This window comes from Carettochelys insculpta, chromosome 1, assembly GCF_033958435.1.
Source record: "Carettochelys insculpta isolate YL-2023 chromosome 1, ASM3395843v1, whole genome shotgun sequence".
NCBI classification, from domain to species: Eukaryota; Metazoa; Chordata; order Testudines; family Carettochelyidae; genus Carettochelys; species Carettochelys insculpta.
The window spans coordinates 52,852,970-52,879,735 of NC_134137.1; the positions used below are offsets into that span (position 1 = coordinate 52,852,970).

The window sequence follows — 26,766 nt, forward strand, 5'->3', positions numbered from 1 at the left end:
AAAATGCATTTCGAAATAACGCTCAGCTATTTTGAAATGGTGTCTATGCACAGTAGAGCCTATTTTGAAATAGAGCCATTGAATGCACTATGCTTTTCCCTGTTTACAAAGGCCCCATTTCAAATACCTATTCCGAAATAGGCCTTATTCCTTGTACAATGTTTACCAATTTCAAAATAAGGCAGCTGCTATTTCAAAATAGCTTTGCTGTGTAGACGTACCCTTACAGGCCTGAGGCATATTTTTGAGTACATGATAAGGTGACCTTTGTCAGGTCCTTTTTTTGTGTAGACATTTGAACTTCTTGACCTTTCCATGATATTTCACACAAAAAGGTGTACTAGGGACTAAACATTTTAGCTACAGCTATGCTAGAAGCATCTGTCAAAAGACCTTTCTGTCAGAAGAAATTTTCCGACCAAACGTATGTCAACAGACCACAGCCATCTGCTCTGTCAACAGAATGCCTGGACTGGCTGGCCACTCTCTCGACAAAACAGCCAGGCGGAAGCACAGCAGACGGGACTGCCCACTCTCCTGAAAGCCCTGTCTTTCGACAGATGTCCCCCCAGAACATCCACACAGTGTTTTTGTTGACAGAATCTGTCAACAAAGGTGCTTTTCCTCATTTGGGAGAGGCAGAAGATTGTCAATGTAAATGCCAAGTTTTGTCAACAGATGTGAGCTTTGTCCACAAAACTCCGGTTTTGTTGAAAAAACTCGCTAGTTTAGCTGTAGCCTTTAATTTGGAAAGCAGTCTTTAAACTTAGTGCCAAAACAACCTTTCATGGATGTTTCCAGTATTTTCAGAGTAAGTAATATGAAAATAAAAGTTTTCTTTGTTCCCATTTGCTCAACCATTATTTTTCTAATGGCCATTGGATTAGGCCTGAGTTTCTTTCCCTTTCCCGATGTACAACAATGTTAACATTGCAGGATCACAAAACCTTGCTTTTTTGTGTAGGTCCTACATAATTCTTTTTCTCAGCATGTTTTCAGGGTTAAAGTGGAAAAGAGGTTTTATAATTACATGTAAATAAAGCAAAAATATGAGGGGTCCTGTGGCACCTGAAAGACTAACAACTTTTAGGCCATATACTTTTGTGGGCTGCCACTCACTTTGTCAGATGCCTCTGATGAAGTGAGTAGCAGCCCACAAAAGCTTATTCCCAAATGAATTTGTTAGTCTATAAGGTGCCACAGGACTCCTTGTTGTTTTCGGTAAAACAGACTAACATGAATTACTCTCTGAAGCTTGAAAATAAAGGACAGTTTTCATCTGCTCATGTGTTTAAAGTGCTAAGAAATTTCAGTCTGAGACTTATTGACATAAACAGTTTGTCAGGATGTCTGATTTATGTATTTTGAGAGTGAAATGTGCGGGACAGTGCAAAGCAAAACATGTTAAGTATTTCAGAATTGAGTATATCTGTAAAAATACTGTTTGCTTTGATAGAAACAGCTGCAAGTACAAGCTGTATAACACTGAGATTTTAAAAGTATGATTGGAATTTTATGCTTTTATATTTAGTAGCTTCTGAGATTCAGTTTTGCTATCTTAAAAGAATTCACAATAATATTCGCCCTTCAGCTGTAATCTTCCCTCCTCAGATTTTTACTAGAGAGAACTAAATGCCCTGGGAAAAGGTTTCATTTATGTGCCACTGGCAATATAAAAAAGTATTTCACATGATCATCTTCAAGAAGAAATTCATATTTTTATCTCTTTTGGGAGCTATGTTGAGAGTTTAACTAATATTAAAAACTGGTTGGAAGTTTCTCATTTTTCATCCTCTCTTCAGCAGCAATAAGTGCAGGGGTACTACCTCATCTTGATCCAGCTGTGAGTGAGCAATGCAGTATTATGTAGCTGATACCACTCTTTCCCCAAAGAAGTGTCTCCATTTAAAAACTCAGTGGCTACCCCTACGTGACAGAGATCTTTCAAAACAAGCCCTTCTGGAAGATCTCTTCAGAAAGAACTTCTTTCGAAAGAGCGCGTCACACACAAAAAAGCAGATCAAAAGAGTGATCTGCTCTTTCAAAAGAGAGTGTCCACACAGTCCCTGCTCTTTCAAAAGAATGGGCCAGAGATTGAAAAATCAGATGCTGTGAGGACTGCTCTTTCAAAAAAAAGGGCCTGCGGAGCATCTGCACACATTTTCTTTCAAATGAAGCTTTCTAAAGAAGGTGTTCTTCCTGAAGTGGGTGTGGAAGAGCACTTTCAAAAAGAGAGCTGCACTTTTTCAATTTACTTTCAAAAGAATGCTTTTTATATTTAGTTGCTCTGTGGGATCTTTCGAAAGATCACCCTTCTTTTGAAAAATCTTTCAGAAGAACTTGCTAGTGTAGGTGCAGGCTGTTTGTCCCAGCCTATGCTTCTATCATTTCTTTTTGACTAGTAACTACAGAGATTTTACTTAGGTTCAAACTTTTTGTAAGGCATATCCTTTGGCAACGACATGGCCGTGACATTTTGATGAAGTGGGAAGAGCAATTGATATCTTCGTCAGTTAAGATTTTTTCCTAGAGGCAAAACTATAAAGTCTCCATTATACCATATAAAAGAAGCTAAAAGTTAACCTTTTATTTATATACCAAATCTTAATTTACACACCTAAACTTAAACAAAAAAAAAATCAGAATTTGCTGGATGCATACTGCATTGAAAATTAGACCACTTATTCATTTGAAGGAGGCCTATACCACATAGCTGGTGTTCTTTATTAACTACAATTGCTTATTGTTTACTTTACTGCTGATTTTCATGTAGCTTAATTCTATATTGTATTATTGTATCAATTTGTACTATGCCATAAAATTATTTTGTTTAATCTAATCCCATTTTATCCTAATTGTTAGGTTTTGTATTGAATTATTGTAGGCATTCTTCTGTAACCCTTGATAGACTTTCCTCTTTCAAGAGGATCACTCTTCTTGGGATTCTTCAAAGTTTGTTAACTATGGGAGGGGACGGAGTTGGGGAAAGACAAGAGAGATGGACGTAGAGCAGTAGGGATGGAGTACATTAGTATGAGAATTCAGAAAAAATGTCCCAGAAATCATTGTTTCTTCTTCGAGTGTCCCCGTGGGTGCTCCACAATAGGTGTCGGGCTTGCCCGGTGCCGCAGATCGGATCTTCCAAGCAGTTTCTGCCGGACCGCGCATGCGCCGGCACACGCCACTCCCTTGCGCACTCCTGGCCATGTGCGCAATCTGGTCCCCGCCAGTTCCTCTTAACCGCCGTCGGCTGCAGACGGAATCCAACTAGGCTAAGGCCAAGTAGCGTATTCAGCGACTTTAACTGTTTTCCTTTAAAGTTTTTCAAGTACTTAGGCTACTGCAAGTTAGCCGGTTGTTATTTTTGCAAAAAAAAACCAACAAAAAAACCCAAAAGCAACAAGCAAACTACAAGCGGGACAGCTTCAATCCAGTCCCAGTAACAAGCGCCGGAGGCCAGGAGCACAGGGCCATCAGCCCTCCTGCTGCGGCAGGCCATCGGAGGGGGAAAACAGCACAGACAAGGTGCTAAGTACCCGTTTAACACCTGAAAGACTCACCAACAATGTCCTCTTCAGGATTTAAAAAAATGTGAGTCCTGCCGAGAGGCGATGCCAGCGTCCGATGGGCACAGTCTATGCATAAGGTGCCTTGGGGAGTCCCATGTTGCACAGAAATGCTCCTTCTGTGCTAAATTAACAGCCAGAGCGCAAAAACGGAGGAAAGCCTCCCCAGCCCGATCCCTGCCGGCAGCAACAGCGAGCGGGACGGGAGGAGCGAGCAGCCCCCAGCCGCAGCAACAGCTGATCGGCGGTGGCACGGAGAGCCACGTGGAAGCGGCTCAGCCTCCGATAATCAGCCAGCCGCCCCGCACCGCAGGCAGGGCGGCGGCTAAACAAGCGCCGGTACCGGCGGCACCACAGGCAGCGGCACCGACCCCCAGGGAACCGGTGGTGCAGAGCGCGCAGGCACACAGCCTACAGGCACCGAAGGACACCGCACGTGCGGCACCGCCTTTGAGCGTGCCTAGCACGGTGCGGACGGGGCCAGCATCCCCTGTGCGTCAGGGGGCAGAGTCACCTCCTCCAGGGAGGGGGAAGGCTGCACACAAGAGGAGGCATCGCAGCCCCTCTCCGGATAGGGCTGTGGAGTTGCTTTCTCACAGCCCTCCACTTACGTTGCAGACTCCAACCAGAAGGCAGGGGTCCCCCCTAGCCTACCCGGAGCCCCCTTCTCCATTTTTGCAACCAGCCTCACCCTGGCTGGAACCACCTTCACCCTTCCTGGGGTTTGAACCGCTGGACTATTATGCAAAATTGCTCTCTCCAGTGTCTCGACAATCTCCCTCCCCCACAGAGGGTATGCACCAAGGGAGTGGTCTAGGTCACCCTCCCAAGAACAGTGCCTATACTGCCATGGTCGCCCCTACCACGCGGGGCATAGACACCATCGGCAATCTACTAGGGAAAGATCCCCACAGACGATCTCGTACCCCCGAGGGCAATTGCAACCTGGGACAGAGACTCAAGCATCTCAGGGGGGACTGGCTATGAAACCCCGAGATTTTCCCTCGCAAACCTCTAGCGAGAGGGTGTACCATCACCAGCAGGAACCGGAAGGGTCCAGAGAGACGTACCCCAGCGGTTCCTCGCTCTCCTCCCCAGACGAGGCTACGGCCCCGGGGGACGTCCATCCTCCGGACGATCTCAAACAGTTTCAAGAGCTGTTTTACGAGGGTGGCCTTCACGCAAGGCATCCAGACAGCAGAGGTGCAAGAGAAACACCATAAGCTCCTCAAAAATTTGAGACCTCCGGCCTCCTCCAGAGTAGCAATACCGCTTGATGAAGCGATCTTAGAGTCCGCCACTACGATATGGCAGACCCCTGCGACTATTCCGCCTGTCCAAAAGAGAGCGGATAAGAAATACTTCGTGCCGGCGAAGGGCACGGAGTTCCTGTTCAGCCACCCACAGCCAAATTCCTTGGTGGTGGAGTCGTCGCAACAAAGATCAAAGACATCTCAATTCAAGACGGGGAACAGACAAAGATGCCAAGAAGCTAGAGCTGTTCGGCAGAAAGGTCTACTCCTCCTCCACTTTAACGCTGCGAATGGCAAATTACGCAGCGCACTTAGCGAACCATAATTTCGACAACTATTCCAGGTTAACCTCCCTCATGGACTCGCTTCCAGAGGACAAAAAGCCGGTGCTCAAGGCCATAGTGCAAGAAGGGTACGCGGCCTCGAGGATGGGAGTTCAGATCGCCCTGGACGTTGCGGACACAGCAGCACGTTCCACAGCAACGGCAGTGGTGATGCGAAGGGAGTCCTGGCTCCAGACTTTGCTCAGGACCCTGGGGATTTACACCCCTCCATACACAAAGAAAAGGTACTACCCTCAACAAAGACGGTACCAGTACCAGCAACAGCGCCCCCAGTACCACAGGGGTTACGAGCAAGGGCGACATCAACAGCACCAGCAGTACAGACCTCCCAGGCGACGTTCACAACAGAGCCGTGAGTCCTCGGGGCGGGGCCAAAGGCCACAAGTTTGACATACAGATCCAGGGCTGCGCCATCACTACCATCGCACAAGGTCATCCGAAGCGACTATTCCACCATCGCCTCCGACCATTCTACGACCAGTGGCAAAGGATCACCACAGACAAATGGGTGCTGGAGATCATAGCCACGGGGTACGCCATCCCCTTCCAGTCGCTCCCACCGTCACGACCTCCACCCAAGCCCCACCTCCAGGAGGCCTCCCATGTAGCGAGGCTCAGGCAGGAGGCGGACCATCTCATGCTCATAGGGGCGGTGGAAAGAGTGCCGGAGCAACTGCAAGGGAAAGGGTTCTACTCCAGGTACTTCCTCACGGAGAAAAAGACAGGAGGCTGGAGGCCCATCTTAGACCTTCGCGGCCTCAACAGGTACCTGTGCAAGCAACGTTTTCGGATGACCACAATCGCCTCCATCCTTACAGCACTGGACGATGGAGACTGGTTCGCAGCCCTCGATTTACAAGACGCGTACTTCCACATAACTATCCATCCGGCTCACCGGCGATTCCTCCGGTTCATGGCAGACAACGAACACTTCCAGTACAAGGTCCTACTGTTTGGCCTCTCCTCGGCCCCCAGAGTCTTCACCAAGACCTTGGCAGTGGTGTCAGCCTACCTGCACAGACAGGGGGTATTTATTTTCCCGTATCTGGACGACTGCCTGCTCAAAGGGGCCTCGAAGGGGGAGGTTCTGCGCATGATACACGTCACAGCAAACACGTTCTCTTCACTCGGCCTGGTTATCAATCTGGCAAAATCAAAAATAGACCCCACACAGGACATAGAGTTCATAGGGGCTCGCATAAACTCGGTTACAGCGAGAGTATATCTACCAGAGGCTCGCTTTCTGGCCATCGGTTCCCTCGTGCAGGTCATCACCTTCAGCCCTACGGTGCCGGTCCTGACGTGCTTGCAGCTGCTGGGCCACATGGCAGCGGCGACGTTCGTAGTACAGAACGCCAGGTTACACATGCGCAGCATGCAGCACTGGCTGGCAAGTGTATACAAACCGGCAGTACACACCGTTCACAGGGTGGTGTCGCCCACAGCCGGGGTGCGCAAATCCCTACAATGGTGGGTAAACCCCAGGAACCTGCTAACAGGGGTACCCTTCCACCAGCCGCAAATATCGGTTTTTCTCACTACAGATGCCTCCCTCATAGGGTGGGGAGCGCATATGGGCGAAGAGGTGACTCAAGGACTGTGGTCACCCACAGAACAGTCACTACACGTAAATATACTGGAGCTCAGAGCAGTGTTCAACGCCTGCAGACACTTTCGAGACCACATACAAGGCAAAGTCGTCGGGATCAGTACAGACAATACCTCCACCATGTTTTATATAAACAGGCAAGGAGGAGCTCGATCCCGTGCCTTATGCGCGGAAGCAGTCCGCCTATGGAACTGGTGCATCGCCAACAATATAATCTTGAAAGCCTCATACTTGCCGGGTGCGCACAATGTGAAGGCAGACCAGCTGAGCAGGCGTTTTGCACTCACACACGAGTGGCAGATCCGTCCCGATCTGCTACGGCCGATTTTCCACGCATGGGGTTTTCCCCAAATAGACCTGTTTGCCACTCAGCACAACAAGAAGTGCCCATGATTCTGCTCCAGGGCAGGACTGGGATGGGGGTCCCTGGGGGACGCGTTCGCGATCCCGTGGAGGGGCCCCCTGCTTTATGCGTTTCCTCCCACAGTGCTGATCCACAAAGTCTTGCAGAATGCCCGGAAGGAAAGGGCCTGGATGATCCTGATAGTCCCAACGTGGGATCGACAACAGTGGTTCCCCCTACTCCTGTGCATGTCGGACCGTCCACCGATGCCTCTTCCGGTGGCGCCGGATCTGCTCACGCAAGCCCAGGGGTCCATAGTGCACCCGCACCCCCGAAGCCTGCGACTGCAAGCGTGGTTAATCCATGGCTCAGCTCCCTAGAGCGCACATGCGCAGTGGAAGTACAGCAAGTCCTAGAAAGTAACAGGAGGACTTCCACCAGGAAGACCTACAAGCAAAAATGGACTCGCTTCACGGCTTGGTGTTCTACCAAACAGCTGGCCCCCCCTTTTGGTGCCTATACCTACAATACTAGAGTATTTACTGGACCTCAAGAGAGGAGGACTCTCACTATCCTCGTTGAAGGTCCACCTTGCCGCCATCTCGGCGTTCAGACATGAGGAGGAAGGGCACACGGTGTTCGCCCACCCTATAGTTACCAGGTTCCTCAAAGGGTTGGTAAACCTATACCCCCCTCGGAAACCGATTCCACCTTCGTGGAACTTGGACCTGGTGCTTAGCACGCTAATGGGACCACCGTTCGAGCCCTTGGCCACGGTTCCCCTCCGCCTCCTTACAATAAAGACGACCTTTCTTCTTGCGATTACGTCAGCTCGTAGGGTGAGCGAGCTCGCGGCAGTCATGGCAACGCCACCCTGCACTGTTTTTTCCAAGGAGGCGGTAACCATACGGCTGCATCCAGCCTTTGTTCCCAAAGTTTCTTCCGAGTTTCACATTAACGAACCTATTGTTCTACCCTCGTTTTATCCAAAGCCTCATAACTCCAACGAAGAGGCGCACCTACACCTCCTGGACGTGAGGAGGGCGCTAGCCTTCTACGTAGACAGGACCAAGTCCTTCCGGAAAACGGATAGACTCTTAGTCTCCCTCGCTCCCAAATTGAAAGGAGAAGGTCTCTCCTCGCAGAGAATCTCAAAGCACATTGTATCCCACATAAAAATGTGCTACGAGCTCAAAAAGACTCCTTTATCGGCCACTCCCAGGGCTCATTCCACTAGGGCGGTGGCGGCATCAACAGCCTTTTTCAAGGGCGTTGCGTTAAAAGACATTTGCAGAGCGGCGACCTGGTCATCCTACGACACCTTCGCCAAACATTACTCCCTTCACAGGGTATTCCAAGAGGATACCCGTCTCTCTGCAGCAGTCCTCTCGGGGGCAAGCTACACATAATCCGATTACCCACCTCCTATCTTGGGTTACTGCTGGGTAGTCACCTATTGTGGAGCACCCACGGGGACACTCGAAGAAGAAAGACAAGTTACTCACCGTAGTAACGGTGGTTCTTCGAGATGTGTCCCCGTGGGTGCTCCACTACCCGCCCATCCTCCCCGCTTTGGATCTCTGTTAGTGTTTTGCAGGGGCACCCGAGGCGGTTGGTTGAGGAACTGGCGGGGACCGGATCGCGCACATGGCCAGGAGCGCGCAAGGGAGCAGCGCGCGCCGGCGCATGCGCGGTCCAGCAGAAACTGCTTGGAAGATCCGATCTGCGGCGCCGGGCAAGCCTGACACCTATTGTGGAGCACCCACGGGGACACATCTCGAAGAACCACCGTTACTACGGTGAGTAACTTGTCTGTGTGCATCCAACAGACCAACAACCTTTGTCTACAGCAGGTAATTTAAGATTTACATTTCTGAGCCATAGCAGCTCACAACTGATTATAACGATGGTGGATTATTGTCTTTCCTAATCGCAGTGGTAAAAAAACCTCCTTTGTCCTGTCTGCATTACAGCTTCTGCCATTGTTTCCACCCACATGGTAGTGAATTAAGGGTCCTAAATTTACATGTGAAAGCCAAGCCTGTCAGACAAAGATAATAATGAAGGTTATAGTTCAGTTACTGAATGTGGTAAAGGTCATGTCTCTGCTACATTTTGAAACAATCTCTTAAGTAAATCTGAATTACCAAAGATGGTAGAATTTCTTCAGCAAGAGCTTGTCATTGCTTATGGCAATGCATTCCCAGTCTTCATATTTATCCTTCATTAACTTTTCAATCTGATAGCAAATTCTTTTTAACTTAAATGTCTGGGAATGTGCCCATTGAAGAGGCTATTTGAAATGTCAGTGGAATTGTTTGAAGAATATATTATCCCTGGAAATACACTCCTACCATCTTTGCTCTTAGGAACTGGTTTATAAAGATTAGCCTCTATTTATTTATGTTTACAGAGTAGGCAATTGCAGTTCATTCCTAAGCATTGTCTCAAGGTAATTGGCCATCCCTCCCTCCCTGCCATTCTCCAGACAGCCACTTGACTCGTGAGCATGCGTCCATAAATAAATGTCTCCTTTTCCTACAGTTTGGTGGATGAGTGGAAAAAACAAAAGTGATATTTTTCTTTAGATTATTATCAGGCATAGGAGATCAGTAAATTAATGCTGAAAATCTAATGTTGACAAAAATGTGCTATTTGTTCTTGCAGGAACTATCCTTTTGACATAGTGACGCTTTTAAACCTAGTGCTCTTCAAGGCCTCTGACATGAACAGAGAAATTTATGAAATTTCCATGCAACTTATGCAGGCATGTATCATCTACTTTAAAAAAAAATCTCCTTTAAAGCAGTAACCAAATGCAAGTGGCCATATAATTATTTTCACCATGAACTTCTTATCATGTATTACAGTTTGGTTGGGGGCATTTGCTTTTTGTTTTGAAACTTTGATTAAGCGCTTCAGTAATAAATATTATAATCATAAATACTGCCATGATTACATGTATGAAAATTTAATGCAAATGATTTTGATGATATTTCTGCGATTTGGAAATTTTACTTTCAAACATGTAGACCCATTACGTGCTTTCTGAAGTGGTTTAAATGTGAACTTTGAAAGTTATGTGAATTAATGAAATCTTGTCACTTCATTGCCCACTGTCTTCCTTTCCATAGATTCTAGAGGCAAAACTTTTTGTTTATTCAAAGAAAGTTGCTGAGCAAAGGCCTGGCAGTATCCTGTATGGTACTCACGGTCCATTGCCACCTCTTTACAGTGTATCATTGGCACTTCTTTCATATGAACTAGCAAGGATGTATCCTGAGCTCACCCTCCCACTTTTTTCAGGTAGCAGTCTATTGATATTTTTTTAAGAAATGTTTCCAGCGTTTGTTTTTAGATAGTGTACAAATGGGAGCCTGTTAGTGCATTTCAAGTTGTGAGTAACAATTAGATGGATATTTCTGTTTGGTTTGGTTATATTTCAATTCTGTTTTAATTAAATTAAGCAAAATGTTTTGTAATTATATGCACATGTGCAGTCATACACAGTACAGTGGTACTATTTAAAAACACAGGTGCACAGCCTTTGGGGGTGGAATGGGAAGGGGCAATGGTCGGGGTGCTGGCACTACAGGTGCTTGGGGTACAGCAGCACTTCCTGGTTGGAAGTGGCTTCCTTCATATACAAGCGTTACCATTTATTCAATTCTTTCAGCAGCGCACACACGCAGTCTTTATTCCAAAGCTGTTGGCTCTGATGGTTTTAAGGCTGTTTTGTGCTCTCACATTCCTGGGCTATTACCTCATTAGTTAGTTCCCCCACTTAAAAATTTGCATCTTATTTCTGTCCTGCCCCAATCCAGCTTCAGCTGCCAGACACACACACATGCACTGTGGCACAGAGGTTGATTTGAGCAATAGGTCAGGTGCCATAATTAGTAGTTCTGCAATTTTGTATGTGAGTCCTTTATGAACCCTGTGTGAAGACTATCTGGTCATGCTGACATACTACCATTTAATTCATCAGTTTGCTCCTCCTCCTCTATTGACACCTCACTCTGGGACAGTTCCTCAGATTTGTCACCTAGAAAGAATGGCTCAGATGTGGGAATCCTCCCACACTGAAGAGTGATGCAAAGCTTCTCCACAAAGACCTGATCTCCCTTGAGTGTTCTTTTAGCACCTCGATCATTCACTGGCCCCACTTGTTTGGCAGGCTTCCTGCTTGTACTTAAAAATTTTGCTGTTAGACTGTCTATTTTTGCACTTGCTTAACAAAACGTCTGTCATACATGAGTGCTTAATTCTGCCCCCCACCCCTCATCCCACCACAATGAACCCTAAGGTTTTGCTGGGGCAGGTGCATGTGTGCATGTTGCTTTGTTTGCAGAGGCACTAGTTACTGTAGACATGATATTTATATGAGTAATGCTTAGCAATGCTTTTTTTATGGTGGTACGTGCTGGTACTGAGTGCCAGCCCCTCGTCAGCCCTAGAGGATGTGTGTGGGGTGGGTCATCAGGTGGCAAAACAAAAATGATCAGACTTGCTAGGCATGTAATTTTTTAGATATATTTCTTCTGACCTCTGCAGACTTATGGTTGTGCTTTTTAATGCTTACTATTTTAGAGGTAAGTCAGCGATTCCCAACAACCCATCCAAATGGGAGACAGATCATGCTTACCTATCTACTACCATGGCTTCATAACATCGAACTTGTAGACAGCAGGCTTCTTCTCCCAGGTTCAAGCCCTAGCACCCCAGAGGATGAAATAAAGGACAAGGAAAGGGAAATAGCTGTCACATATGGACTGAAAGGAAATGGATGGGGCTCTCCAGAGGCCACATCATTGGTGCTAAATAATCTCATGTATATGACAGCTAAGGTAAAGCAAAACTATTTTCTGAAATATTCAATCCAACAGGTTTTTTTTCAAAAAATCCAAAATAATTGAGCTGTATAGTGCAAACTCAAAAACCAAAGTGGGTCTAGAATTCTTCCCATTGATACTGGAAATTTTTGTATGTGCAGAAAAATACTCATTGCTCTTTGTTCAAATGTAATTTCATTCTGAGTAAAAAGTTGTACAAAATTAGGAGCCCAAGTCTTATTGAAATGCCATTTCATTTCTGACTGAGATGTAGGCTCCTGAGTCCCTTAGTTGCTTTTGAAAATTGTACCCTGTTTCTCTGTACAGTGTTTTGCTATTGGTTTTGCAAGAGCTGATAAAATTGTGAAAAAGCATGCCTCTTAAATGCCTGCACATATGAATGATATGTTTAGTGTGCCTTTTCAGAAGTTTTGTCCCATGCCTCTTTGCAGTATGGAGATGAAGTTCCTGGACCAGAGATGGAAAATGTCTGGAATGCCTTGGCCAACAATGAGAAATGGAGCAACAATCTTAGAATAACACTGCAATTTCTAATTAGCTTGTGTGGGGTTAGCAGTGATACCATCCTTTTACCTTACGTAAGTGTCTGTGTTTTATTTTTCAGTGTTGCCTGGTATTTTTAATGAAGAAAGCAGCATGTATAGAAAGTGAACTTCTGCCAAACTACTCCATTATGCTTATCTATTCACTAGCACACCATATTAACTTCAGTCAGGAAGAGTCAACAAGCCTAACTGCTGAAAGCAAAAAGATAATGGCTGTGTCTACAGTAGCCCAAAACATGAAAATGGCCATTTTGAAGTTTACTAATGAAGCGCTGAAATACATATTCAGCGCCTCATTAGAATGCCGGCAGCCATGGCACTTCAAAATTGACACGGGTCGCCGCCGCGCGGCTCGTTGCCGCACGGCTTGTCCAGATGGGGCTCCTTTTTGAAAGGACCCTTGCAACTTCAAATCCCCTTATTTCTAACAGCAGATAGAAATAAGGGGATTTTGAAGTTGCCAGGGTTCTTTCAAAAAGGAGCCCTGTCTGGACAAGCCGCGCAGTGGCGAGCCGCGTCAATTTCGAAGTGCCATGGCTGCCGGCATTCTAATGAGGCGCTGAATATGTATTTCAGCACTTCATTAGTAAAGTTCAAAATGGCCATTTTCATGGCCATTTCAAAGTTTTGGGCTAGTGTAGACACAGCCATTATGTGCTATCAGAGCCTCTGTTTGCACCAGTGGAGCTTACTTGGTTTCAAACAGGGATAAAATCCACCAGTGAAAATATCAACTTTCTCTGCCTGTGCTAGGGAACAGTGCAGCAATAACTGTGGTTGGCCACGAATTGCTGAAATCATTGTAAACAAACATCAGAACCATTTTACAGTATTGAACTTGCACAAGAGATATGCATTTTGTACATACAGAATGTTATGAACATGACAGAAAGGAACTCTTCCAAGTTTAAATGACTAATATGGAAAATTAACTAAATTTAAAAATATTAACCACCGTGAACTTTCCCCAGCAGGCAGCTAGTTCAGTCAGTCTCTTTGCCAGTATTTCCTAATTTTATTTGGCCACAGAACCCCTTTAAACTTGAAAGAATTTTGTGGAATCCCTAATAAGTCTTATATATGGCTTAAACTCTCTCAGCCCCAAACCTGCGCCCCCCCCCAGCTCCAGGATTAACCCACCTCAGCCCCAAACCAGCCACCAGGACTAACCCATCCATGCAAAGAAGCCCCCAGCCTAACCCCACCTGAACAAATTCCATCTGAGTTAGCTCCTCCCATTACCTCACCCAACATGGCAGACAACCTACCTTAGCCACCTCTGCTCCTCTGACTGTAGTCCCAAGGGCCCAGTTTCATTAGCCTCCCAGTGGCAATGCGAGAGGCCAGTCACAGCCAGTGAAAGTTGATGACAACGCAGGAACCACAGGAGCCATCTGGCTCCCCTTCTGGATAGCCATTGGCATCCCTTATCCCTCTCCCATTGCAATTGCACTGGCTACTTTGCACTTGAGGGCCTCTCTGTGGCACCCTGCTCTGCCACTGCTGAAATAATGGAACTAAATTCAGTTGGTTTAATGGCCAGATCCCTCATGCCACCCTGCTGGCCCTTAAACCAATTAAATTTAGTTCTACTATTTCAGCAGCAGCAGGGCAGGGAGCTGCAGAGGAGTTAGCAGCAGCGGCAGCAGCATCTGGAGCCACAAATGACTCCTTAGAGACACATGTGGCTCCAGAGCTGCAGATTGCCAACCGCTGATCATTTTCTCATGGAACCCTTATTTTCACTTTGGAACACCATTTGGGAAACACTGATCTTTGCTAAATTTTACAGAACAATAAATAAGGTGTTTGGACATTCTAAGGAGTTAGCTCCAATTCAGGAAAACACTCAAATATGTGCTTGCCTTTGAACATGTGCCCAAGTTCATCCTTCTTTAGCAAATCTGTGATTTTGAACAGTGTGTTTCAATGGGATTTTTGTACCTAATTCCTTTGAAGAATGTTCAAAAATCCCATTGCATAGCAGCAGTGGTGGGAAACCTGTATCCTGAAGGCTGCATATGACCCACTGGGGCTCCACCTGTGGCCCCTGGACCCCTATCTTCCTCCCTTCCTTATGCAACTCTTGCACATGGGGACATCAGAGCCCTGCACTTTCTTGCTCCTCCACATCTCAGTACTTTTGGAAGATCCACGAACCTCCTGATTCACGCTCCATCCCTGCTCCTCTCCTTCCTTTCCAGAGCTGGGCTAACAAGGATCATCTGTTTGTGGCTGTTCCGGCTCTGGGAGGGAGGACGAGAAACAGAGATGGAGTGCAAATAAGGTGATACATGTACTCCAAGAGTGCAGGAGGGCAGGAGAGGAACAGGTAAGCATGAGGCTCCAGTGCCCTGGTGCAGAAGAGGTGTGTGGGTGAGTGGGGGCCTGAGGATCTCAAGGTTGCAGATGGAACACCAGTGGGCTGTGAGCTGCTGCAGTCCACTGAGGTGAAGGATGGCCACTCATGCGGCCCACTCACCGTTTGTGGTTTCCCATCACTGCCTTTAGCCTATTGAATTTAAGCATGTGCTCAAGGGCTTTGCTGAGTCAGAATCTTACATCAGACGTTTATGGTACCGTGCCAGGTGTCAGTTTAAACACTAGAGGAAATTTGTAAAGTTTCAGCTTGTCAGCTTTTTGTTGTTGTTGTTGTTCTCTGCATAGCTGTTGTTGGTTGTATAACTGTACTTTATCATATGTGAGTCAAGTTGTACATGACATTGCTCCTGTTGCTGCCATTAGAATAAGACTGTTTTTTTCTGAGTGAGGTAATAGAGTCCCACTTCTGTCTGGCTCTTCAGTTATTGCGAGAAACTGATTCAGAATTTAGAGCTTTTTACTTCATTCAGCAGAATTATCTTTCAATGTTGTATTTGACTGTACTTATATTGATTAAGTTTTGGTTAAATAGCATCATAGGTATTCATTGTTCTTTATAAACAATTAAAAATGACAGGCATGCCTGAAGGCATTTGCCATCCGTAACACAGTAAATGGAAATAAACAAAGGGCAGGGGAGAGTTCGAAGGTGGAGAATCACAAGATGTCCCCGTTATTATATATGCATGTCTTTAGTTCCTTTTTATTTTTAACTTAATATATTAAAATTGTGGAACCTCTGTTCAACAAAAGCTAGTGGAGCATGAGTGGGGTTGAATCCCGTACCCCCACCCAATCCAGCAAGGAAGCTAATAAAAAGAAGAGGTATTTAAGGGAGCGTAATATAGTGCTCCTGGTCAGGAAAGATATTCCAGGTCTAAAGGTTTGGTCTGGGAAAAGGTGCAGAGCTCATGCAAGGCAACAAGGGGCCTGATACAAAGCACATTGAAATCAGAATGAGGTTTTTTGTGTGTGTGTGTGTGTGTGTGTGTTTTTAAATTGATTGTAGTAGGCTTTGAATTAGGCCCAAGAGAGGCATCAGGGTCATGTGAGATGACCGGATTAATGAACTATCTTTCACTGGAGGTTTTCAAAAAGAGGCAGGATCGCATTCTGTCTTGGATGTTTTAGACATAGCAAATCCTGCATCTTGGCAGGGGCTTAGGCTAGATAACTCTCGAGGTCTCTTCAAAGCCTATAATTCTATGGCACAGAATGCTGGGAGCTAGGCATTCTGTTTGATTTTGGGAAGGCAGTACCAACCATTTCAAAACACATTCTGTGCTACCTGAGCTATTGAAATGGTTTTTGGCTTTTCCAGTCTATGCCTGCATAATGCTGGTAAACTTGGTCAACAGCACAGCTGTGTTTTAAAACAGCCAAGAAGAGGTTGTTTAAGTTTTGTCTGAATCCATATCCAAAATGTGTTGGATACTTGTTGCTTTACATGCAGCTTCAAGAGAAAATAAGTCCCTTCTAGTAACCTCTGTACCTCTGTCATGCTTTGTTTTCTGGAACTGCCTTTTTTTTTTTTTTTAAGCTCAACTAGCTTATTTACAGAGGTCAGTCATGTCAAATTATTACCATTAAGTAATTGATTGGTTTTGTGTATGCTTTATATTGTACCTCATATAGCCAATAAGTCCAGAGGAGGCATATATCCACACACACTCTCACAGAGATTATATGCTCCTTGAGACATGTACATATACTGCTCCTTGGAAAATTCTGCTCCCCAAAATTGCAAATCGTGCACCCCAAAAATTAGAAATTTACACACAATCTTGTATAATGCTGAATATTTTCTTTGTCAAAATAGAGTATAATCACTGTAGTTTCAGTTATTTTGGTAATTTAGTGCAAAATACCTATCAGCAAGTATGTAACAATATGGATGAATAAAAGAGATTCCCTCAGGAGTAGAGAAATAAAACAACCTGTGTGACAACCCTGTTCCCGTTTCTCCATTATGCTTTTGTTGGGCACCTCAGTCTGAGTGTGTCATGCATGTCAGCTGGGCATATATTGAGGGGGGGAGTCTGTCCCTCCTGTCTTTTGGCTGATTCTCTATATTTTTTAAATTTTATTTGTTTATGTTTGCCCTGCACCCATAAGGTTACCATATAGAGGTTCCCAAATGGCGGATACTGCTGGGGAAGGGAGGAGGGGATGTGTAGAGGGTGCTAATGGGAGGAATACAGTTTGAGAGTTCTGGAGCAGGTTACGTGTATTGGGAGAAGGCACTTCATGTGGGGAAGGCTGGATGTTGCTGTGAGACCCCCCTCCCTCCAACCCAGACACTCTTGTCACCTCCCCTCCAGAGCCCATCCACTTGTACACCCCTCCCTCCAGAGTCCAAGAATCCAGAGGAAGAAAAAGCCTGATGCTGGTCAGATGTGGCTTGTCTGGAGTTCCCTGCAGACAGTTTTTCTTCAGGACACACAGAGAACTGCAGTTGTTGGGAACCTTCCAACTCCCTCTCCCTCTCACTTTCCATCTGGTAATATCCTCTTTTTGTGAGCTGGGAAACCCAGCTAAGTTGGTTACAGCAGTCCTTGATGGTGGCCAGCAGCTCTCCAGCACCAAATCTTCAGGGAAAAATGAAATTCTGAGCAGAATATTAATTCTTCACAAATTCTGCGTTACACAGTGGTGCAGAATTCCTCCAGGAATAATAGATATAGGTGTATACACTCAGACTGTGTCTATACCACGGCTATCTTTCAAAAAAGTTCTTCCAGAATATCTCTTCCGAATAACCTTCTTTCAAAAGATTGCGGCCACAAACAAAAAAGCAGATTTAAACATCCATTTCCCTTTTTCGGTAGAGGGCGTCCACACAGCCCCTATTCTTTCAAAAGAACAGGCCAGAGATCGAAAAAGAAGGGCCCTCAAATCATCTACATGGGTTTTGGTTTTTGTTTTTTTCCAGAGAGTCTTTCAGAAAAAGGCACTCTCCTCATCTGGGAGAGGAAGAGGACCACCAGAAAAAGGGCCATGTTCTTTCAATTTCAGATCAAAAGAGTGCATTTTGTATGTAGACACTCAGCGGGTTTTTTTTTTAAAAAGGCCCAGGTTTTCCAAAAATAAATTTGCTAGTGTAGATGCAGCCTCAGAGATTGTATTAAAACAGCAATGTCTGTATGCAATAGAATGCATTTTTGTTTTCAAACGTAATGAAGAGAGAAACATGTGAGGCCTGTTTAAGAGAAATCCGATAGAGAAATGCAGCCATAAAATTAAAAAATGAGAAAAATGTAGGAAGCTTAGTGGATATATTCTTATGTGGAGATACAAAACAAAACCCCCAGAAAACTTTAGCAGTTGCCATGAGCATTCAGAAGAGGGAACTAACTAATGTAAAATATTCAAACACTATTTATTCTCCACAAGAAAGAGGAATGTAGTTCTTCCAGCACTAGGCATAGTTTGTTTCATTTCAATCGCCAATGTGCTTTTTGCAACATGAAGTTAAAAGAACAAAGGCTTCTTTGTGTCTGTTCCTCGGTTTTGTCATGGCAGGAGTTTGTCTTCCACTATAATTCATATCTTGACTGTGATAATCAGTAGCACTTCCATCTATATCCTCATTAGGCTATCAAAATATGTCAGCTTATCAAATGCATATGTGCAATGCTTTGATAGTGCCCAATATACCTAGATAAGAAATTCTAGTTAACTGTGATAACTGTAAAAGGTTTTTGTGCCATAAACACATGTTCCATTCATCATTTGTCTTGCAGATAACCTATCTACGTTAATAACAAAGTAAAATAGGTGTGTATCTCTATGCACCCCAGGGCTGGACCTGGCCTTTGCTGCTCTGCCTCCGTGGCATTTTACAGCTTGTGACTGCCCTCCTGCTACAAGACAAACCTCTCCCTCCCGTGTGGAGAGAAACACAGGGCTGGCTTCATCTCCCTTTCCTTGAAAATTGCCTAGTACTCTTGGAGAAGAATTAAAGAGGCACCCTCGTATTTTCACGAAAGCCTGGTGGCTTTGCCCTTCCCCATTCAAATTTCAGCACAAGATTCCTTTCCTTTTTAAGTAAAAGAATGTTGAAATAAAAAAGAAGGTGTTTTAACATATGAGCAGGGTTAATTCACTTATATTGCTCTGGTATCATTTCAACAATAATATATGGACTTTAGTCTTTTAGTTATTGCAAAGTAATATGTTTTTATTGTATGAACTACACTAGTATTTTACTCATGTTGTATGGAGACTAATAAATATCTTTTTCTTTCCTTCAGATCAAAAAGGTTGCAATATATCTGTGTCGGAATAACACTATTCAAACAATGGAAGAGCTTCTTTTTGAGCTGCAGCAGACCGATCCCGTAAACCCTATTGTTCAGCATTGTGATAATCCACCTTTTTACCGCTTTACTGCCAGCAACAAACCCTCAGCTGCTGCTTCTGGTATACCCTAAATCTTATCATTTCAGTTATGACTTAATACTTTTTATCAGTCCCAGTCTCTTTTGAAGAGTTTGGTAATACAAATAAATAATAATGACACCTCTGCAAATCACGTGTGCTGAGGGACAGATTCATTTAGTTGTTCTGTCTCATGCAGCCAAATATAGTGCATCTCTAGAATTCAGCAGGATGTGGGTGAGGCTGAGAGCTTGAGGTCTGGTGTATGTCATAGTGTCATTTTCTCTTTGACCATCTTATTCTGAAAGTTGTTAGACTTTCCATCCTAGGGCTGCAAAACAGTTAAGGGGCTAGCTAGTCAGTAAGCCAGAGTGCTGGGATGCCTGCTCTGATCATTGGACTGCTGTGTGCGTGCCCTGATCTGTCATATGACTGCTCGAAGAACCAATTCAGATAAACAATGAACTGTACCAGATGCTGACAGCACCCTTTTACCCTGCTAAGGAACAATGAGCACTAATTTACAAGACATTCAATAGTGTGGGAACTCACTTTAGTTAGGATGTGAAACAAGAACCTAAAATGTTTGTACTTGTACGTAAGTGTAACTCCAGAAGCACTGAGGCCACTGATGAGGGAGAGTGATATGCATGTGTGTGTAGTAGATGCATAATGACTACTTGAACTGTGGCCTTTGACATAAATATAAAGTTAACTTTTTATTGTTATTTTGGTATGTAAGTAGAACAGCTCATGAAACGACGTAGTACTTTGTTTAATGGGTGTGCTTGTTATGTCACCTACAGGAACTACCTCTAGCAGTAATACTGTTGTAGCTGGTCAAGACAGTTTTCCTGACATAGAGGAGACCAGGATGGTGAAGGAAGCAGATGAAAGGTTTGTAATCTGTTTCTCCAAAATGGGTGCATTTATGAATCATATTTTAAGGGCCAGGATGACATCAGCTGAAGTCAGTCAGCCAATGTCCATTGACATCAGTCAAGTCACATTGAGCTAGACCAGCTGATGATCTTTCTGACCATAAGCCTTGTTTTTATCCCAGGAGGAATGTTTTTAAATAGACATTTGGAAAAGCAGGCTGCAGAGTCTTGGGTTTCAAACAGTTGATTGGTATCATAGGCCTAATAGGGTAGGTACAGCGTAGGTGTGTCTGACACTAAATTAAGCAATTTGTACCACATAGTTCCTGTTGTAGGAACCAACAGAACAAGAGAAAGAGAAGTGGGGAAATGCTAAAAAAAAGAATTAAAAAACTTTTTTAAAATACTAGGTTTGATTCCATGCTCAAAGTCCATTAAGAGAGGATGACAACCAGTATGCAGATCTGCATCCCTGAGTATGCAGAGAAGGTGTCACTCTTTCTTTTTAGAATGAGGTGACAGATACTGAAAGGACCATTTGATACATATGAAAGATATTCTGCCCAACAATCTGGAGTCACTTAATGTATTCCCAGCCTGCGTCATTTCTTATTGAACATATCTAATCTTGATAAATTGGAGAATTGGGCTATAGATAGCAAAATGAAATTCACCAAAGACCAACGTACAGTGCTATATTTAGGAAAGAAAATGCAAATGCACAAATACAGAATAGGGGAAACTGGCTTGGTAGTAGCACTGCTGAGAAGGATCTGGGAATTGTGGTAGATCACAGCTTCAACATGTGTCAGCAATGTGATTCTTTTGCAAAAAAAAAAAGTACAGTTTCAAGTTACATCAGAAGAGGTATAGCATACAACTCATTGGAGGTGATAGTAGCATTGAACTCAGCACTGGTTAGGCCTCACCTGAAGTACTGTGTCCAGTTTTGGTCACCAAACTGTAGAAAGATGCAACTGGAAAGGACCAAAGATGAACAACAAAGATGAGCACAGGGATGGAAAGCAAGTCATACAAGCAAAGGCTGAAGGAACTGGGTATGTTTAGTTTGGAAAAGAGGAAACTGAAGGGGATATAATAGCTGCCATGAGAAAGATGGAACAAAGTTTTTGTCCCTTACCACAGAAGACAGAACAGAAAGTCGGTTCAAACTGCAGCATAGCAGATTTACCTAATATGAGAAAAAGTTTCTTAACTGTAAAGAACAGTAGGACAATGGAACCAACTACCTTAAACGGCTCTGGAAGCTCCTTCACTGGAGGTTTTCAAAGGGAGGCTTTGTAGCCATGCATCTTGGATGATTTACACAAAACAAATAATGCATCTTCGCAGGGGCGAGACTAGATTACCCTTTCCATCCTCTCTAACCCTATGATTTTATGGGTATGTCTACACTAGAGGGTTTTTGCAGCAAAACGGATGTTTTGCCAACAAAACCAGTTGAGCATCCAGATTCCCAAGACATTCTGTTGACATAACTCAGCACTTTTGTTGACAACTGTACGTTGCTCCCCTCTGTCAACAGAAATCTGTCGACAAAGTCGGTCTGGACTTTCCAGGAGGCCCTCTCTCAACAGACAGGACTTCCGGGACACCAGGAAGCCCTGTATGCTGTGCTTCTGGTTGGCTGTTTTGCCAACAGAGCACTTGGACAGTCCGGTCACTTTCTGTTGACAGAGCAGATTGCTCTCACCCTCTGCTTGGCAGTTTGGCTGTGATCTGTCGACAGAAGTTTTGTCTGAAGATATCTTCCAACAAAACTTCTGTCGACAAATCCCTGTAATCTTCACATATCCTATGTATAGGGTAGCAGGGCCAGTGTGGAGGGCCCCTCAGAGGGAGCCCAAACAAGCAGAAGGACCTGCAGGGCAATCACAGGCAGCTGGGTGGGAGATGGCTCAGCCTAATTAAGGCCAGCTGGCTCCAATGACTGGAGTAATAAGAGGCCTTTAAAACCCTTCACAGTGGGAAGGGCGGGGAGAGAGAGTGAGAGGTGAGCAGAGAGATGCAAGGAGACAAGAGTAGTGAGAGAGAACAGGTTTGAGAGGAGCAGAGGAGAGCAGCAGGAACATCTGAGATCACAGGGAGAGCAGGAGCTTCTACAGATCAAGAGTGGGGACCCGTGACTGCTAGGGCCTGGAGAAGGTTCCAGGGGGAATCATCTGGGGAAGTGGCCCAGGGAGGAGAGTTGCTGCGCCAAGGGCTAAGGGAGTCAGCTCCTCCTACTGGTAGCTGCACAGGGTCCCTGGGCCGGAAACTGGCATGAGTGGATGGGGGCCAGGTTCCCCCCTAGACTACCCGTCACCCCACCGAGGGCAGCAGGGCCCTTAAGTGGTCCTAATGGACTGAACAGAGGCCCAGGAATAGGACTGACTTTTTCTCAGTAGGCAGATTACTTTAGGGTAAAGTCACAAGTTAAAGTGGCACACCATTGCCTACGCCACAGAAAAGTCTTATTTTATTTTCCCTTTCTCAACCCATTTTCTCTTTGTACTGGACCTATGTATGAGCTGCAGTAATCTCAGTAAAGGTTCCCCTTAATGATGACATAGTTTGCAAGTTCTTGGTGTTCGCCATCATCATTTCAAAGTTATAGGTCTGATCCATCTTCCACTGCATCAGGCCTCAAATGAGCAAGAACCATCAGCTCCAAGATCTTCTCCTGTATATAGCCATTTTGAACTATGTGTTTGCTGGGTCTTAGAAATATGAAAGTGTGCTCTTTTCTCAGAGCAATGTCTTAGCTTCTCTATAGAGTAGGCTCGGTTAGGGTATTCAGATGTTATGCAGTTGAGCATGGTATAAAAACTGCATGTAACAGACTGTCAAAACTGATATGGGTCTCAGAGTACGGAGCAGAAAGATGCTGTGTGAGCAACAACAAAAATGAACCTCTTTACATGTGGGTAGCCTTCTTATTTTCTTTCGCAAAAAATCTTCATAGGTGTATTGTTTTAAAATGGATTTTTTAAAATGGAAGTCCGAACAAATTATGTATTGTAACCTGCCAGCAATTTCAGTTCCCTATTTAACAGAAAATATACATATGGCCAAACCAATTTTTTGGCACTTTGCCTTGCTGGTGACAATCTGAAATGATGAAAGGGAGAATACAGTGTTGTTGTGCTTGTGCTCTTGGTTCTCCTGGGGAAGACTGTTAAGAAGAAATGCAGAAGAGTTATTCACAGATCACTGGAGATATTTACTGTTTTAAAGACAGCCAAAGATGCTTTAGGCGCAACAGTACTTTAAAACCTGTACATCAGGGCTTCTCAGCCAGGGATACACAGGAATCTTCCATGGGAAGTCAGAGCAAACTAAAATTTCATACAGACAATGACTTGTTTATACTACTCAATGTACCATAGTACAGTGTTTATGTTACAATAGACTTGTTTTATAATTATATGGTAAAAATCAGAAAGGAAGGAATTTTTCAGTAATAGTCTGCTGACACACTATTGTAGTCTTGTATTTGATTTTGTAAGCAAGCAGTTTTTTAAAGTTAGGCAAAACTTGATGGTGTACAAGACAAATATGACTGCTAAAAAGGGATACAGTAGTCTGGAAAGATTGGGAGCCACTAATGTACTTAAATGTACAGAAGTAGAATTGTTCTTACTATTTTCTTTGTAGTCATTTTTGTAATAATAGGGTGGCCAGAGCAGATGCTGTGGATAACTTCGTCTCCAACAATCATTGTTCTTTAATTATAATTATAATAAAGAAAGTTGACAGTAAGTAATACATTTGCCAGCTGCTTTCACAACCACAGGCCTGTTTTGGCATAATGTATCATGAAGCTAAGTAGAAAATGTTCTAGTACATGAAGAAACTCTGAGTAATGTGTAAAATGCCAGACTGGTATTTGGTCTGGAACAATGACATACTGCACCATAGCTTTTTAAAGTGATGTTGTATTGTGTTTTGGCCTGTTATGTGATTGCTTTCTCTGACATCAAAAAAATGCATTGTTTTGATATCAATGCATTTGGATATTATTACCTTATATTGTGATGGTTATAGTGTTTGTAATGTTAGTTTCTGTTATTTGGTTTTCAGAGAGACAGCTTTATCTTATTTGCAAAGTCTTTTTAGGAGGGCACAAAAATGATTTTTTTGCAGAGAGCAGTGAAAATGATTAAGGGCCTGGAGCACATGACCTATGAGGAGAAGCTGAGGGTATCTGTGCTTATTTAGTTTGCAGAAGAGAAGAGTGAGGGGCAATTTGATAGCACCCTCCAACAAGGAGGGGCTCTAAAGAGAATGGAGAGAGACTATTCTCAGTAGTGATGGATGGCAGAACAAGGCGCAATGGTCTGAAGTTATAGTGGGAGAGGTGTACGTGAGGTGGATATTAGGAAAAAACTATTTCACAGGGAGGGTGCTGAAGCACTGGAATGCTTTACCTAGAGAGGTGGTGGAATCTCCATCCCTAGAGGTTTTTAAATCCCGGCTTGACAAAGCCCTGGCTGGGATGACTTAGTTAGGGCTGATCCTGCTTTAGGCAGGGGGCTGGACTAGATGACCTCCTAAGGTCCCTTCCAGCCCTAGGATTCTATGATTCTGTAATCTTCGATCATCCATTCAGCCCCTAGAAGTTAAAAATAGACTTGAGGATAGAATTTTACATTGTGCAATTCTTTGTATGTGTTTTCCCTTCCAAATAGATATTGATATCAATGTCAGATAGATAGATAGATAGATAGATAGATAGAATTAGTGCACATTTCAGGGTTTTCTTTTAAAAATGCTACAATAATATGCTAGTTGCACTTATATGTATGTAAACAAAAATAAACTAAAAATATGTTACTGGGGTTACAAAGTAAAGTACTTGAAAATTATGAAATGCTATAATTAAAGTGGTCTGTGTAACCTTAGTTGGAATAAGCATTTACTACAGCTGTTTGCTTCATCTAAATGAACCAGTTAATAAAGTTTTCTCTTTTCTTTCAAGGTTCAGTAATGTAATCAGAGCACATACTCGGCTGGAATCAAGGTACAGTAATAGCTCTGGAGGATCTTATGATGATGACAAAAGTAAGTGCTGTCATTTCATTTTATGAAATTTCTTGGGTGTACTGGTAGGAGAGAAAATTTCTGTTGTGACTTAAAGAGAGCACATGATAAAGCTGTCTGAGGGCCTGCCAATGAGGGGAGGGGAGGGGAGCAAAGGGAACATTTGCTCTGAGCCTAGTGATTGAAAAGGGTATAGGATTCCCGGTCACTGCTGCCGTTACTGCAGCAGTGGTGGTGGCTGGAGCCCTGGGTCCTTTAAATTGTATAGTACACTCCAGGCGGCTTTCAGGTTACCTGGGGAAAGGAAGTGGTGCTGAGGGCTGGCTTCCCCACCCCAGCCTGCCGCCCATTCGAGGAGCTTGGAGCTGTTACCCCTCCCCATGCAACATTTCCCAGCGACCCAATGTGTCTGTCTGCTCTCCTGGCCATCTTTATAGTCTAGTCCACGCCCCAGCAACCTCTCTGAGGCAGAGTGCTGAAATCTGACCTTTTGATTTCTGTGTATGGGCCGAGTTCCAGTGATAACTTTTTAAAGTCACTAATAGTCCTACTTTCAACAGCTTCATTAGTAAATAAATTAAGATGCAGAGCTTTGCCATTTAGGTGGTGGTTGGTAGCATTTGCTGATCTTTTGTTAATCCATGGCTTTGCAAAAGCTCCTGGCTGCATGGGGGAGGAGCTCCTGCCTCACCTGCCAATGAAAATTGGCTCACATACCACTCTTGGCACCCATGCTGGGGGTTGCTGATCCCTGGTCTAGTCCCAGCATAGGAAGCTATTTGTTTCAGTGGCATATCTGTGTCACCATCTTACATTGAAACTGATTTTATAGATTAATTCCTTTTTCTAACTCAGGACTCAGTCTTGCACAGGTGGAGCTATGCTGGAGAGGGGAAAATGAGGTGCCATGCAAGCTGTAGTACCTGCCCTGAGGCATTTTCACTTTGAAAAGTGTAATGTTTCTAGGGGCATGATGGGGAACACTGAGCATCAGGACTTATCACATAGGTGTAACAGAAGCAACCAGAACTCTCGCTCAGAATCTGGAGCTGGGGAGCAGATCCAGGGGCCCATCAAAACTTGCCCTGTGAGCAAATAATATCCTATGCCTTCCACTCCCCACTAGCTGCAACTTAATTACGGCTCCATGCTTGTGTTAGGGGAAAAGCAGAAAGAGTTTCCTGCGGCTGTCACCCCAGCACACCTGTTTTGAACTGACCATAAATTGGCCCTTGATATTGAATTCAAATGCATGTGAAGAAACACCTATTATTTTAGTTATTTACTAAATTATATTAGATGCTTGGGAAGTTTGGTAGTATGAATTTGTTTTTTCAGTGGACTGTGAAGAGGCTGATACACTGATTTCATTTAAACCCTAAACTGCATCTAATAAAGGCCAGTTCCTTACTGCTGACTGGTTAAAAAAATCCTAATCAAGCTCACATGATGCAATGGTCCTGGTACTGTCTTGGTGGTAAATATGATGGGAGTTTGGTTCTGGCCATACTGTACTATATAGTTCAACATGTGGAAAGAATGTAATAATGTTTTATATCCTCTGTTG

At 44.2% G+C, this 26,766-nt stretch overlaps 1 protein-coding gene across 10 annotated transcripts in view; it reads left to right on the forward strand.

The window, feature by feature from the left end:
• FRY (FRY microtubule binding protein) overlaps positions 1-26,766 on the forward strand; it is a 308,821-nt gene that overhangs the window by 163,899 nt on the left and 118,156 nt on the right. For all 10 annotated transcript variants that reach the window (XM_074986277.1, XM_074986272.1, XM_074986262.1 and 7 more), the window contains exons 30-36: positions 9,783-9,882; positions 10,250-10,421; positions 11,706-11,962; positions 12,400-12,546; positions 19,149-19,317; positions 20,082-20,172; positions 25,138-25,220. In XM_074986277.1, the coding sequence (XP_074842378.1) occupies positions 9,783-9,882; positions 10,250-10,421; positions 11,706-11,962; positions 12,400-12,546; positions 19,149-19,317; positions 20,082-20,172; positions 25,138-25,220 (1,019 nt within the window). The remainder of the gene's footprint in view (positions 1-9,782; positions 9,883-10,249; positions 10,422-11,705; positions 11,963-12,399; positions 12,547-19,148; positions 19,318-20,081; positions 20,173-25,137; positions 25,221-26,766) is intronic.